Source organism: Sciurus carolinensis, chromosome 1 (genome assembly GCF_902686445.1).
Source record: "Sciurus carolinensis chromosome 1, mSciCar1.2, whole genome shotgun sequence".
In the NCBI taxonomy this organism is placed as follows: Eukaryota; Metazoa; Chordata; class Mammalia; order Rodentia; family Sciuridae; genus Sciurus; species Sciurus carolinensis.
The window spans coordinates 94,875,642-94,890,305 of NC_062213.1; the positions used below are offsets into that span (position 1 = coordinate 94,875,642).

The window sequence follows — 14,664 nt, forward strand, 5'->3', positions numbered from 1 at the left end:
ATATCTAGGCCAGTATCCCAGGTGAGAAAGGGGGATGAACAATAGCTGGGCCCCAAGAAGGTTAGGGAACTCTGAATGCTGAGCCCAGGAAAACTTGAACAAGCCCTATTGCTTGCCTTGAAGTTGTGGAAAGCTGTGGGTGGGTATGTGAGTAAGTATGATCAAGATGATGTGCATATGTACCTACCACTGGGGAAAGCATGTATTATTGACTTCCAAGGGGAAGTAAGGAGTCAATTCTACTTACTCAAACTGTTGTGTCCTGACAGAACCATGCCCTGATAAGCCTGAGGGACCTGTGTGGCTACACAGATACTTTTCTCTTGTAGTTTTGTGTGTGAGCTGGGAGGTCTTTTGTGTGTAGCTCATGGGGCCCACTTCCTCCACAAACTGGAAATAGCACAGTGCTTTCCCTAAACTCCTTAGAAGCAGGGAGCTCCCTATACCAGGTCCTATTTGGGGAAGGACTGAGTCCTTTGGGTTGTCATTCTAATACCCTGGCCTCGTAAAACACCCCAAGCTGGACCCCTTCCTGTACACAGGCAGGAGGATCTTGTCCTTTCTGCCCTCTACTCTTCCCACCCAGGCACCAGTGAGTCAGGAAACCTGGATTTCAATCTCACTTCTATTCCAGAACAACTTCCTTCCCTCCTTGGTCTGCACTCTGGCTCTAAGACCCTAAGAGTGCTGACTTTTGTCTCATTCCCCTTTAGAGATTTAGAACTTTTGGCCTCAAAGCCTTTTTATTATATGTATAGTTCAGCGATTCTCAAACAGAGATCTTAGGGCGCAGCCCATTCCTGGTACTAAGAGGCATGGTAAGATCAACCATCTGGGCTTGCGAGCTCACTGTGCCAAGCTTAGAGGTGTGCCAGGTCCTGCAGTAGTCTTATTGGAGTGCTGGCCAGCAGGCCAAACTCCTGCCCACCGGAGGTCCACCAGAGGCAGAGGCTGGGAACTGAGGCCCAGAGATGAGGCAAGTCTGGCAGATGGCACAACTCAAAGTAGGATTCACACTTCACTCTTCAATCGTTGTTTGTGGCCCATCTGTCCTTGGTCAAGCACAGCTGGCCCCAGGAGTCTCGATGGGGCTATAGAAGAAAATGGGGGAGCTGTGAGGCAGGCTCTACTACAGAAGCTGCAGCCACATCTATCTGACCTACCCTGCCCACCTGAGCGATGCCAGCCATGGTGCCAGTGGGTAGAGGAGGCAGATCCCTGGTGTCATTAATCCAGCAGTTCCTTGATACACCAGCAGCACAGCAGTATGTAGGCTACTTCCTTCAGGGTTCGCTGCAGGCCCTCCCACCCTGTGCCCATCTTAATGACAGGCACACGGAGCCCAGCATCTCGCAGGACCCCTCCAAGGGAGAAAGGTAAGGCCTGGGTTAAGGGCTGTGTCCTGGGCTGCATGTGGGCAGCAGTTCTGAGGAAGGGTGTGGGAGCTGCCTTTGGTGCCTTTTATCAACTGTCCCCACCCCCATCGGGCCTCATGACTAGACACAAAGGCCCCAGGGTCTAGCAAAGGAAGGTTCTCCGCCTGGGAAAAGGCTGAGTCAGCCCCTATGGACAGGGATGGGGATAGGGTTAGTAGGAGGGAGGGCCTGGGCACTCCATCTCCACAGCCAGGCCAGCTCAGCGTCCGTTCCTCCAGCGGGGGGGTGCCCTGTCTTGTTGCCCCTTTCTCAGTGGTTGGCACAACTCTTCCCACCCTTTGGTGGGTTCTGGATGAGGTTGACATTGAGAATCATCCATGATGCTCCCTTCCAGCCTGTTCCATCCCAACCCTGGGTCCCTCAGAGTAAACATGACCAGCTTAGAGCTGGCAGGATCTGGCCCACTTTTGCCTCCCCAGTCTCTTGGAGCAGAAAGACGCAATCAGAGCAACAGGCACAGTGAGAGGCACGGTTTATTGACAGGACAGTCCCCTCCCCTTTCTCCCACATGGGAGGTCACATGCGGGAGTTCCGTTCCTCATCCTCATTCTCTAGTAGGTAGGCTGGACGGTAGGTGGGTTGTCCTCCTGGGCCTAGGCACTTCAGGGCTGGGTTCTGTACTGTGTTCTCCTGACTCCCCAGTGAAGTGTACCTGGAGTGAGGAAATGAAAGTTTAAGTGTGTGGCAGTCTCTCTGTGTGGCTCTCTATCCCAGCACCTTCACATTCTCCCATACCCATTCTGCTCCCCTAAACTTACCCTCGGTCATACAGGATACAGTATGGGACAAACAGCTGACGTAGAAAGTCCCAGATGTTTCTGTAGGTCCAGTCCTGGGAGGTCAGAGTCATAGAATAGTCACAAACATTCCCTCTCCCCCTGCGATCTAGCAAGGGGCCCATCCATGGCTCTTCTGCTTCCTTGGCCTGGAGGGAGGCTTGCTATCAGGTTTTCTTGGTATACCTTGCTCTGTGTAGACTAAGCAGTGAGGCAGAAAAGGTCTTTATCCTCTACCCCTCTCTATTCCTGAGCCACTCTTCATTGGGGTGTCACATCCAGAACATGGAAGGACTATGTGTCTAAGTCAGTGCTGTCAGGTTACAACTTTGTGCCATGAAATGTTTTATATCTGTGTGTCTAATATGATGGTAATTTGAAATGTGGCTACTATAATTGAAGAAATGAATTTTAAATTGTTCTTAATTTTTAAAATTTGAGCTATAAGCCAGGCATGGTAGTGCATGCCTATAATCCCAGCTACTTGGGAGGTTCAGGTTCAAGGCCACTGGGCAACTTACTGAGAATTTGTTTCAAAATAAAAAATGAAATGCACAAATCTAAAGCATTTTTATTCATAAGCAATGAAATATCTGAAAGGGAAATGAGGAAAACAACTCCATTCACAATAGCCTCAAAACAAACAAACAAACAAACAAACAAACAAAACTTGGGAATCAATCTAACCAAAAATGAAAAGGTCTGGGGGTATAGCTCAGTGGATAGGGTGCCCCTGGGTTCAATCCCCAGTGCCAAAAAAATTTTTTTGAGCTGTAATTCACATGTCATTAACTTCATCCTTTGAAAGTATATAAGTGTTTTTAGTAACTTGTATTTAATTTTAATTACAACCTAAGTATGAATAAATAGCTAATGGCTGTCATATTAGACAGCACAGGTCCAAGTCACTGGTCCACAGCAGAAAGGTTGCCAGCATAGACAGGGAATTTGGCTCTTTGGAGAGCACACTCTTCTCTTTATTGCAACAATGCCTATTACTGAATTAGTGCTCAGTAAATACTGGTCAATGAATGAACAACTTCCCTTGGATGATGGGGCCCCTTCATCCATGACTCAGGCCCTGGCCTCCTTCCCCAGGGGAGCTAGGGTGCAATGACTGACAGGGCACAGGAGACGGAAGGCAATAAATCCTTATCCCCATTACCAGCAGTGGGTTGATGCGCATGAAAGAAGGCCAGCCGGGGTCAGTGGGACTGAAAGGGCAGAGGCTACGGGAATAGGGGTCAGTCCGGCGAGTGCCCATCAGGACAGCCTCCAACTGGGGGTGCTGTGTCTGCAGCTCACCCAGGGCCTGCTTCATGTCACCCTCAGCCTCCAACACCTGCAGATTATACCTTAGGAATGAACAGAGGTGGAGGTCAGAGTGGGCCGGCCAAGTTCCTCTTGGACCCCAAACCTCCAGGCCTCTAGTACCTCTTGATGGTGTCCTGGAGAAACTGTTCCAGCTCAGGAAAAGGGGAGATGCTGCGGATATACAGGATCTGGAGGGGTTTTGGAACATCAGGAAATTTCCTGGAGAAGGGTAAGAATTCATAAGGTTGCCAGCACAGATAGGGAATTTGACTCTTTGGAGAGCACACTCTTCTCTTTGTTGCATGGGATGGACACCCTCCCTTTTTCCCCTGTCCTCATTTTTTTAATCCAGCAGACAAACTTCCTCTGGGAACCCCACTCTGATCACTCACTTCTTGAACCTGAGCATCCCTGTCTCTGGAATGAGATTTCTGGTAAATATCACCTCCCCAATAGGACTGTGACCTATTTGTGGTCAGGGATGGTGGCCTGCACATCTATACCCAGGGCCAGGCATGTGTCAGATGCTTAATACACAGGGTGGGAGAATGGAACAGACAGGTCACTATGGCTTTCTCCCTGCTTTCTGGAGTAGGGGAACTAGACATTAGATGTCTTGAGGTAGGCTCACCTCTGCACAGCTGCATGGAAGAGGTGCAGGAGGGCGGTGCAGTCTTTGCCCCCGTTGAAGCCCACGCACAGCTGGGTGAGGTGGTACCGAGCCAAGGCAGTCTCAATGGTCTGTAAGGCACCTGCTACCTTTTTCCCCAGAGAAGACCCTGCCATGCAGGCAGGGAAGTGGGCATCAGAGACATATGGCTGTTGCATGGGACATGTTGCCCTTGTTTAAAATCCTTAACCTCTTACCGGTGTTCCTAGGATTAAGTCCAAACTCCTTCATTTTGCCCTCTGGGCCTGTGGACCCTGTCCCCTGCCTGCCATTCAGCCACCTGACCTTACTTTGGTCCTAGTGGGGGCTGGGGATGGAAGTGTGGGATGCTCTGGTTTCTAGCCGTTCCCCTAAACCCCAAGCTGTTTCCTTCCAGGCCTACTTCCATTCTCTGTGCTCTTGCCCACCCCCTGGATTTGGTCCAACCAAATCCTCCTTATCACTTAGCTCTTTTGTCAGTTGGTCAGAAAAGCTGTCTCAGGCCCTAGATCAAGGCTGATCTCCCAGCTGTGGAGTCCTCTTCAGTCACACCTCATGTATAGTCCTGTTTCCCATCTACCCTTCTGGTTAAACCACTGGTTCATAAAAGCAGGGCATACATTTGTCCTGTTGAGTTATATCCCCAGCATCTAGCACAGTGCTGGTGAGAGTAGGTACTCAATCAATATTTATTAGAATGAATGAATCAGCAGTAGGTACTTTCTACCTTCTCTCAGATTTGTGGGAAGCCCCTCCAACAGGCCCTGCATTTCTAAATCTTGGATGGCACCACTGACCTGGTACATGCTGCCCCTCCCCAAGGAAGGACCCTACCTGATTCAGCGAGTTTATAAACAGCCTCACTGGCTTGCTCCACAGCATTGGGCATGTAGGGGACCAGCGACCCCTGGGGCAGACGGGCAGTCAGGTAGGCCAGGCATTCCTCCAGTGGTCCTTCTTCCTCAGAGTCTAAAGTCAATTTCACCTGGTAGTAGTTGCTGCCCCAGTCAGGGTAGGAACCCAGGCCAAGCTTACGCCCAAAGTGGGCCTGGGCCTCAGCAAGGATGGGGGCAATAGAGGTTTCTGCAGCAGCCACATACAGCTCCTTTGAGTGGAAATGAACAGCTGTGTTTTGGAACAGTCCTTTTAGTCCCTCTAGCACCCGCCGCAGCAGCTCTGGAATGCCTGGGAAGAGGTAGACGTTTCGGACGGAGACCAGCGGGAATCGGAAGGGACGACCAGTACGAGGATCTATGCCGTAGTGCAGGCGGGCAGAGGAAGGCACCAGTGACAGCTTCTCCCAGCCCTGTCCTCCGAGGGCTTTGATGGCCTCTTCCAGCTCAGGATGTGGCTTCAGCTCTTCCCCGAAAGCCTGGGCCACTGCCTCAAAGGTCACATCATCATGAGTGGGGCCGATGCCCCCTGCAGTGAGAACGTGGGTAAAGCGGCTGGAGAAAGAGGTGACCTCGGCTGCAATGGTGGCCACCTCATCAGGTACAACAGAGACTCGGCAGACCTGGACCCCCAGAGAACGCAGGGTCCGGCATAGAAAGTAGGTATTGGTGTCTTGGGTGTGTCCCTGGGGGTTGGGGAGGATAAGACTGTCAATACCATGGGATGAAAGGCAGAGGGGGTATAGCTACATCTGTCTGATGATGGGGTGCTCTGCTCTTTGAGGAACACCCCCTTCAGGCTGCTGAGCCTGGACTGGGTGGGAAAAATTCACCTTGGGCCTCCTCTGCTCTTTGATCCTGATCTTACCTATACTTATGAATTCAACTATCAATTCTGTGTGGACAGTTTGTCCACCTCCTTACTAACCCTGACTCCAGGTGCTTATTAGGCAGCCTCACTGTATCCCTGGCTGTTGTCACTTTGGTCAGTGGCATCCCAGACATTGTCCACAGCCAGCCAGGCTCTTCATTCAGTCAACTCTACTGAAATGTCTCCCCATCTGCTCTCCTTTGTCCCCACTGTCACGAAACAGGTCCTTAGCACCTTTCACCTGGTCAATGACAATGGTAACGGCTTCCTGGCTGAGCTCCCAGCCTCCAGCCACAGTGCTGTGCTCTGTGTCTTCTGAGTAACCTTCCTAATGCGTCACTGATTGCATCAACTTTTGGGCTCAAGAGCCATTTGTTGTTTCCAACTGTATGCAGAATAAAGTTCAAATTCTTTTGCAAGTATTTGAGTCTGTCTGTGGTGTGTACACTATTTTATTTTCCAGTCCCATCTCCTTCTACCTCTCTTTAGAGGTTTAATGGTTAAGAGTTTGTGTTCAGGGCTGCAGTTGTGGCTCAGTGGTAGAGTGCTTGCCTAGCATGTGTGAGGCACTGGATTTGATCCTCAGCACTACATAAAAATAAATAAATAAAATAAAGGTGTTGTGCACACCTACATCTAAAAAAATTTTTTTAAAAGTGTGTGTTCAGGAGTAAGGGAGTATCATGCTAGAATCCCATTTCTACCACTTTCTAGGTGTGTAATCTCAGGCAAGTTTCTCAACCTCTCTAAGCCTCAGTTGTGTAATTTACTTATTAACTGAGATTCACAATAAAAGCACCAACTTCATGGAATTGTTGTGAGGCTTAGTAAAATCACATGTGTGATGTAATAAGCATACTGCTAGGCTCTTAAAAAATAGGGTTTACTCTTATAAACCTGATGCGTGGCCATGTCCTCGAGTAACACCCTTGATCATTCAGAAGGAATTCCTCTTCCTTCTAGCTCATTTATCCTCTTTGCTGAGGACCTTGAATTATTTCCAAATAGGCTAGATATAACTTGTGTGTGTGCGTGCGCACCCAAAGCGCGCCAGGGATTAAACCCAGAGGTACTTAACCACTGAGCCACATCCCCAAACCTTTTTATTTATTTTGTGACAGGGTCTCACTAAGCTGCTTAGGACCTTGCTAAGTTGTTGAGGCTGGCTTTGAACTTGAGAGCTTCCTGCCTCAGCCTCCCAAGCTGCTGGGATTACAGGCCCAGGCCACCAGCAGGGATCTGACTCTTAAATATATAACATGTGCACCTTTACCTCCTTTACTTGCTAGGCTTCCTGTCATTGCTGTGTCATCCCTATGTCCCCTAAAATACTGCTTGGAAAAATGTAGGGACATTGCTACAAGTTTTTCAACACAGTAATTTGAAAGAATGAGGGTCACTTTTCCTCCCCAAAACACGTTGGACTCACTCCAAGAACCTACTGCAGCAGGCAAGGGGATTCCCACCCTGGTTCACCTCCCTCAGCAGGTTGCAAGCTCTTAGGGTCAGGAAAAAGCCGCGCCCTCCCCTTCTCTCCCAGACACACCTTGAGGATCTCATCTCCAACAATGATGATGCCCGCCGTCACGCTGCGCCCCTGGGGAAGTTCAGAGGCCCTAGATGCCATGGTCCTGCCTTCTCTGCCCCTCTGGAGGGCCCTCCGGTAGCCACCCAGACCCCCAAGTAGGGCCTGCAAACACCGTGGGACTGCCAGGTCTACAGGGCACTGGGGGCCATAGCCTGGGAACAAGGTCCGGGATGGAGGGAACCTGAAGGAGCCAGAAAGTACAATGGAGGAGAGCAGAAGTACACCTTCTTCCTTAGAGTAAGACTTTTACTCTAACCAGACCTTTCATAACCAACTCTTACTACTGCCTCTTCAATAAACGTGTTCCAAAACCGCAACCCATACTCATATAAATGTCTTTGAAGCTTGGTTCTAGTCTCCTAAAAATGCCCTTCTCTCCCGAGAACCTACCACTTTAAGTATCTTCGGTGTGCCGAATTGGTCATCTCAAGAGTTTTTTTCCATCTTGGGCATCTGAATGTTTAAATGTCTCTTCTCTTCGGGGCATCTGTCCCTTTAAATTTCTACCTTACCCTGGGCCTTGGCCCCTTTAAATGCGTTCCCCCCGCCCCCCTCGACCAGAACCCTGTCGCCTTCCCCTGCAGCCTCCTGCACCCTTTCTAGTCCGGGATCCTCTCTTCTTACCAAGCTTCTGACTACTGAGCTCTTAGTTTATTACCTGCCTATTTTGTCCCTTCACCGGGTCTTTCTGTCTTTCCTTCCCTCACGTCCCGGGACAGCTTCCGTACTCAAAGTCCCGCCTCTCATTACCTCGTATGGATTGGTTATTTTGGCTGTCGTTTAGACTGTCCCCAGTGATCCTATTGGTAGAGTCGACTGTCGCTTTCAGTCTTTACCCAGCAGGCACGAGCGGTGTTACGTTGTTATTGGCAACAACCACGTTCGCCGGAAACGTGGGAGCCCGGCTTTGGCTCACGTGGGGCGGGACTAGGACATTGGGGCGCGAAAGTTGTAGTTGGAAGTGCTCTCAAGACTTTGGAGTGTTGCCTTTTGATGCTGAAGTAAACGGAGGCTTGATTCTAATCTCCCAAATTCTTGTATGCATAGGCTGTTTTTATTAACCATGACTCATTCCAGGCAAAGGAGTCAGAAGGAATTCTTTTTTATTCATTTATTTGGTACCGGGGATTGAACCCAGGGGCGCTTAAACACTGAACCACATCCCTAGCCCTTTTTTGTATTCTATTTAGACAGGGTATCACCGAGTTGCTTAGGTCTTCGCCAAGTTGTTGGGCCTGGCTTTGAACCTTCTGCCTTGGCCTCCCACGTGGCTGGAACTACAGGGGTATACTATGGAGTCCAGCTGGGATTTTATTTTGTAGCAGAAGAAAGTTGAGGGAGATAAAAATGATTGTTATTGCTTGGGGACAGGGTCTTGGAGTAGGGGAGCTTTTAGTGTGTGGAACCTTCATTTTCTCTAACATAAATGATAAAATTACTTAAAACCTCTTTGACAAGAAAAAGTAAAAAGTTCTTCTTGCACCACCCTAGTTCAAATGTCACCTCTCAGATTTTAATTCTGGAGGGAAAGATGGTAAATAGGGAGTGCTTTGGGTGTCCATTTTGGAGTCTTAATTATGTCAGCCTGGCTTGCTCATTTCAGTTGCAAAGAAGAGTGCTTCATAACTTTAATCATCTGGGGATTGTTTTAATTTGCAGATGATTCAGGTTTGGGTGGACCTGAAATTTGCATTTCTCCAGCTCCCATGGTGACATTCATTGCTGGTTTCTGGATGTTTTTAGGAAAAGTTAACAGTTATTGTTTGGAGGAATGCTGAACCACACCTGGCCTCATTTTACTCCACAAAATTGTGTAAGATAAATATCATGCCCAGTTCCTGTGCTTAAAAAGTTAAAGGGATGCCATCTAACATATGTCAATTCTTAAGTAATAAGCCCTTGTGGTTTGTCATTTTTTCTTTTTTCAGTTAAAGTTTGGGAATGTAGCTCAGTGATAGGGTGTTTGCCTAGTGTACCTAAGACCCAGGATCCAATTATTGGCACTACAAAAACCCAACAACAAAACAAACCGGGGGAGGGGGAGGAGGGGAGGGGATCACCTCTACTTGCCTAATGACATGTCACATGGTCCAATATTTTTGCTGTAATAAAGGTTTGACGTTTGACCCTGTCTCAAAACATCAATGGTGCACACCTATAATCCCAGCAGCTCTGGAGAATTGTGAGTTCAAAGTCAACCTCAGTAACTCAGTGAGACCTTAGACCCTGTTTTAAAGCTCAATCCTTGGTATTAAAAGACAAAACAAAAACAAAGCAATCAAATGTTCTAATCCTTTCCTAGTAAGTTCCCAAGTTTAAGCACAATACTAGAATCTCCTGCAGAGCTTGTTAACACATTGCAGGGCCCAACCCTCAATTTAGGATTCAATAGGTAAAGGGTGGAGCCCAATTATTTGCATTTCTCACAAGTTTCCAGACGATGTTGATGTCTCTTATCCAAAGCTGCACTTTGAAGAACTATTCTAGGATTAAATGGATAGAAAACAGGAAAAGAGGGAGATTAATCTCCCTTAGTGCCAGTATACTTTTTTTTTTTTTGTGGTGCTGGGGATTGAACCCAGGGCCTTGTGCTTGCGAGGCAGGCACTCTACCAACTGAGCTGTACCCCCAGCCCCCAGTATTACTTTTAGAACGTAATACTGTGAGTTATTTGGTGAATGTTCTCTAAATGGCCAGTTTACCCCTATTTTCTCAAAGTTTAGTGCTTAATGTTTGAAATTCATCAGTTAACACACACTCCAGACCAATTGATTCAGTCTCTAGGGATAATTTAGATGGGTGCCAGTTACCCAGATGATTTCTATGCTAAACCAAATTTGAGAAATAGTAAAAAACCAACCCCAACCAATGAGCATAGTGAACAGGTCAGAGGTGTGCCAGTCTTTGGCAGCAATGAAAGCACAAAAGCAGTCCCTGGTTGACAGCCTCTTAACCCTTGTGTGCACTTCAAATATTGGGACTTTGTTAAAAGTAGCATCCCTGACTGTAAGAAGTAGCTCATTTGTTTTGATGAGATGAGGCTGTCCCTATATAACCTCTACCTGTCTCAGGCCTGTTGTTAGAGTGAAATATGTTTGACAGCAAGTCTGCTTAGATTACCTGAATGCTCAAATAAACCTCACTATTGCAGAGCTGAGTTTCATTATCAAACTGGACATATAATTATAACCACAATACTAACTATAATGGTCGCCATAAGAGTAGGGGAAAAAAGCCTTACAATCACAGAATTGGATTATAAAAACTTCCTCTTTAATCAAGGCTTTTAACATGGAACAGATTTCTCAAATAAAATGGAAAATTTCCAATACTTTGAAACATAAATCCATAAGTCTCCATACATACAACACTCAGCAGGAAAAAAACAAAATAGCAAGTTCACACAATCCCTGTAACAGCTATGGTCTGATTCTCAGATGCTCCCTCCATCTGCCAAGTGTGTTCTGCTGGATACAGAGCACACTGTGGCTTCTGGGGTCACACCCAGCTGAGGCTGTGGTCCACAGAGCACTCATTTGGCAGGGTGGTGGTGGCTCTATTCCACAAGTAAAGCAGTTACAAGCACATTCAAACATTGTATTGAACATCCTTTAAATATCGAAGTGGAAAACAAGAAGGCAACATAATCATGTTATCAGAAAGATGTCAGAAAGTAAGGACAGCTGTGTAAAGCTTGAGGTTGAAAAGTGGCTTGCCAGCTTCATTTCTTTGGCTTCTTGGGTAGTGGCCGCCGGAACAGCAAGATGTGAGGTTCTGAAAGAGTAAGTGAAATCTAAGAGACAAGCTCACCATTCTATGTACAACCTATAGTATATTCCACCACCACTGGCCAGCTATCACCCACTCAGATCTTTATAACTAAATTAAGATGTAAGCATATGGTTTTATAAACAGACCCAGAAGTCTGGCCTGTCTGCCAAAACCAGAATTGTTAATATCAGTTTTTGCTATGTTTATACAGCCCTGGGGTGTCCTTTATTAGTTTTGCCTGGCAGCTGGGTGTCTGGTGTCATATCAAGAAATATAATTTTCTTTGCTTATTTGGAACGCATCCAAGAATTTGCTTTCTGATGGTGAACCAAGCAAGGACCATAACTAGAGTATATGTGGCCTAGAAAAAAAAAGTACCCACTAACTGAATTAAAGATTTTTCAATAACAGGTTGTTATCTCTGAACTTTCCAGATATTTTGCCCTACCTCTTATTTTTGGTCATTCTAGTTTGTTTAGTTGGGGTGGGGGGCGGCGGGGGGGGGCCCAGTAAATCCTTCCCTTCTACTCTATTTGCTTTGGGATATGCAATCTTATTCCTTCATTCTCTAAGCGTAGAAGTTCTTTGTAGTTGCTTTTAGTCATTGCACTGACCTGGTTCATGGATCATATAATGAACCCATCCCTGACTCTGCTGAACGCCGAGGTTCCTCCATTCAGACTCAGACATCAAATGAGTTTTAGGGACCAATTTGGCTATGTCCTTGGGCAACATGACATGCCTGTAACAAACAGTGGGGAGATGGGGAACTAGTGTTAGTACTGGGTAGAGTTTGTCAGAGAAGTGCATGTATACAAAGACAAGGAAGGAAAGAAAAATTGATTTCTGAAGTTAGGAAGTAGGTATAATCTTACCTTATGTAAGACGTAGCTAGAAATACAAGTCAAGTTATGCAAACTCTCACAAATGTATATCAACACAATTAATGAATAATTCTAGTGTGAGCAACCTAAGTTCCAGGCACTGTTTGAGAGGTATTTCCTCTGCCATCATGGCTCTTATAGGTTTCTGTTGATTACCCACAATATAATGGTAGTCCCTCAAGAGTACACAGTGGTATCAGCTACAGGTGGGTTTAAAGCAGAACTGGCAAGGAAGGGACAGAAGTTACTTTGTGGAGAAGAAAGGGCTGTTATGAAGTGTTGTGTGGAAGAGTCACCATAAAGGATAAAGTGTAAATGTCTATCCTTACTCTCATTTTCCTAACTCTGAAGGGATATGCTATCAGACTTGGGAAACACCATGCTTTCCAGACCAAAGGTTTCTCTCTTTATACAAAGAAATGACTATTCTGGCTTGAATCAGACTAACCCAGATAGACTTCATCATGCTCAATGAAAATGTGCTAAGTGCTCCCTCTGTGCTATTAATAAGAGTTTTCCCCCAAAAAGACAGGGCTGGGGGCGTAGCTCAGGTGGTACAGTGTTTGCTTAGCATGTACAGGACCCTGGGTTCAATCTCCAGTACTGCAAAACTACCAAAAAAAGATAATTCTAGTCTAAATGTCTGACAATAGTTTACATTTTGACAAGCCCTGGGCACAAAATTTGGCTTTAACACATAGACAAAAAAAACTTCTTAAACCAAAATGCCACAGCTAAGCTGCTAAGGTACATCTTTTGGGGGAAGAAACTAGTGATTTCTTCCCAGCTGTGCAAATATTTTGCTATAACCATTTTTTTGCATAGTACTGGGGACTGAACCCAGGGGTACTTTACCACTGAGCTACATCCCCAGCTCTTTTTATTTTCATTTTGAGACAGAATCTTGCTAAGTTGCCCAGGCTGGGCTGGAACTTGCAGTCCTCCTGCCTCAGTCAGCCTCCTGAGTCACTGGGATTTTGGGTGTGTACCACCATGCCTGGCACATAGTTTTATTTAGTTGTTCAGATGTAGAAAACAGCTGAGAATAACAAAGTTAAGTGAGTTCGAGATGGGTGAGGTTCCCCCCCCCCCATGAAGATGGTTATGTATTTGTAATACCAAGTTGTCCAGGTGCCCAAACCCCTAAATTAGGTGGGTGAGAAGACAGTGAAAAGTAATTTTTCATTTCTGTTCTTAAATTGAGAAGACAAGCTACAAACTACTCCCAAGAAGTTGGGATTACAGGTGTGCACCACCAGTGAAGGAAGTTAAATATTACAACGAATACAGATTAGTGTAATGCCAACATTTGTAAACTCCTTTGTCTTTCTTCATTTTCCAATCCAAGTGCTGCATCCAATATAAGGATATTTTCTTCACCATCCTTGGCAGATGGATATCTAGTTTGTTCTAAACCATTTCAGTCAAGAGGTACTTTCTTTTCCCTAATTCTGTGCGCTTAGTCTCATTCAAGGCAGTTTCCTGCCTTCCCTCTTCTTGGAAAATTCTGCATACTACAATCACACCCTGTACACAACTCCCGCACAGCATGGGGGTCTGTCAGTAGCCTCCAGATTTTTAAGTTTGTGAGCAGAGACCATGTCTTACCCTTGCACAACACCTGAAACCTATAAGCGCTCCCTAATTGTTCAAGTGAAGGGCATCTACTAGGCCCATACTAAGTATTTTCTGTGTTCTTCGCCCCTTTTGTTCCCCTCAGTTCTTCTAAGCCCCCTTCCTAACACAAGACCAGGAACCACGCTCCTTTACTTTTCCATGAATAAACAACACTCAAACTCTCTCATAACTCGCCAAGCATTGAGGACGCAAGGAAAATTCCAGCTCCGCTCTTGTCAGCTTTTCCCATTAGGCACTTAAGAATGACTGCGATACGTACAATTAGGAGCGGTCTCCAAAAGCACGTTTAACTTGCCCATTAAAATCGTTGAGAATGACCCAGAAGCCCCCAAGGGTGAAGGTGGTCAGAGCTCTAAACCCGCTAGCAATCAACGGAGGACTGATTTCTAATTCCACTTCATTGTTTTAGGAGCGCCCCCCCCTTCGCGCATGCGCCTTAAGATTTCAATCGCACACCCATTCCCGTTAATCTCAGGCGCATGCGCCGATTCTGTCGCCTCAGTCTTAAGTTTCTAACTCCTATTGCCCTCATTTGTCAAGGCTCACGTTCTCGCTAATAGCCCCCGTGCCCGCACTAACCGGTACTCGAACTCCTCATCGTCGTATTTGTCCGAATAGTAAATTTGTTTGTGCGACATGATCGCTCGGTCTGCGGGCCTCCACCACCGCACCGCCAACCTCTAAACAACTCCCAGCAGCACGCGCTCCCACCCTCTTTGGCCTCGCTTTCAAACACACCGCCCGCACTTCCTATTGGTCCCTTTGGTTTAAGGCGGGACAACTCTATCTTGAAGCCTCCTATTGGCTTAGATTTGCTTCTCCTCGAGTTCTTATTGGAGTGCAA

The 14,664-nt window shown here is 46.6% G+C and overlaps 3 protein-coding genes across 4 annotated transcripts; all 3 read right to left on the minus strand.

Annotated features, from left to right (window-relative positions):
- Window positions 1-1,227: 1,227 nt before the first annotated feature.
- Window positions 1,228-1,413, minus strand: Lenep (lens epithelial protein). Its single transcript, XM_047545566.1, has one exon. The coding sequence runs from the start codon at window positions 1,411-1,413 to the stop codon at window positions 1,228-1,230; it is 186 nt and encodes a 61-aa protein (XP_047401522.1).
- A 483-nt stretch (window positions 1,414-1,896) lies between these two features.
- Flad1 (flavin adenine dinucleotide synthetase 1) lies at window positions 1,897-8,251 on the minus strand. 2 transcript variants are annotated; one of them, XM_047545524.1, is made up of 8 exons: window positions 8,186-8,251; window positions 7,486-7,708; window positions 5,010-5,754; window positions 4,158-4,305; window positions 3,647-3,745; window positions 3,378-3,567; window positions 2,195-2,268; window positions 1,897-2,088 (listed from the first exon to the last, which is right to left on the minus strand). In XM_047545524.1, exons 2-8 carry the CDS (start codon window positions 7,564-7,566, stop codon window positions 1,953-1,955), a joined length of 1,473 nt encoding a protein of 490 aa, XP_047401480.1. In that variant the 5' UTR covers window positions 7,567-7,708; window positions 8,186-8,251; the 3' UTR covers window positions 1,897-1,952. The 2 variants fall into 2 exon arrangements, with proteins under 2 accessions (XP_047401480.1, XP_047401472.1); XM_047545516.1 differs by lacking the exon at window positions 8,186-8,251 and adding an exon at window positions 7,918-8,163.
- A 2,527-nt stretch (window positions 8,252-10,778) lies between these two features.
- Window positions 10,779-14,554, minus strand: Cks1b (CDC28 protein kinase regulatory subunit 1B). The gene is made up of 3 exons (XM_047548749.1): window positions 14,400-14,554; window positions 11,913-12,040; window positions 10,779-11,301 (listed from the first exon to the last, which is right to left on the minus strand). Exons 1-3 carry the CDS (start codon window positions 14,456-14,458, stop codon window positions 11,249-11,251), a joined length of 240 nt encoding a protein of 79 aa, XP_047404705.1. The 5' UTR covers window positions 14,459-14,554; the 3' UTR covers window positions 10,779-11,248.
- Between the last annotated feature and the right edge of the window lie 110 nt (window positions 14,555-14,664).

Coding starts and splice junctions, on each gene's coding strand:
- Lenep (XM_047545566.1), bottom strand. CDS start 1,413: ATGCAGCCCAGGACACAGCCCTTAACCCAGGCCTTACCTTTCTCCCTT.
- Cks1b (XM_047548749.1), bottom strand. CDS start 14,458: ATGTCGCACAAACAAATTTACTATTCGGACAAATACGACGATGAGGAG. Junction 12,041..14,399: donor GATGAGGAGTTCGAGTACCG/GTTAGTGCGGGC, acceptor TGTTTGTTACAG/GCATGTCATGTTGCCCAAGG. Junction 11,302..11,912: donor TTATATGATCCATGAACCAG/GTCAGTGCAATG, acceptor TTACTCTTTCAG/AACCTCACATCTTGCTGTTC.
- Flad1 (XM_047545516.1), bottom strand. CDS start 7,952: ATGACCAATTCGGCACACCGAAGATACTTAAAGTG. Junction 5,755..7,485: donor TTGGAGATGAGATCCTCAAG/GTGTGTCTGGGA, acceptor CCCAACCCCCAG/GGACACACCCAAGACACCAA. Junction 4,306..5,009: donor TTATAAACTCGCTGAATCAG/GTAGGGTCCTTC, acceptor CCTGCATGGCAG/GGTCTTCTCTGGGGAAAAAG.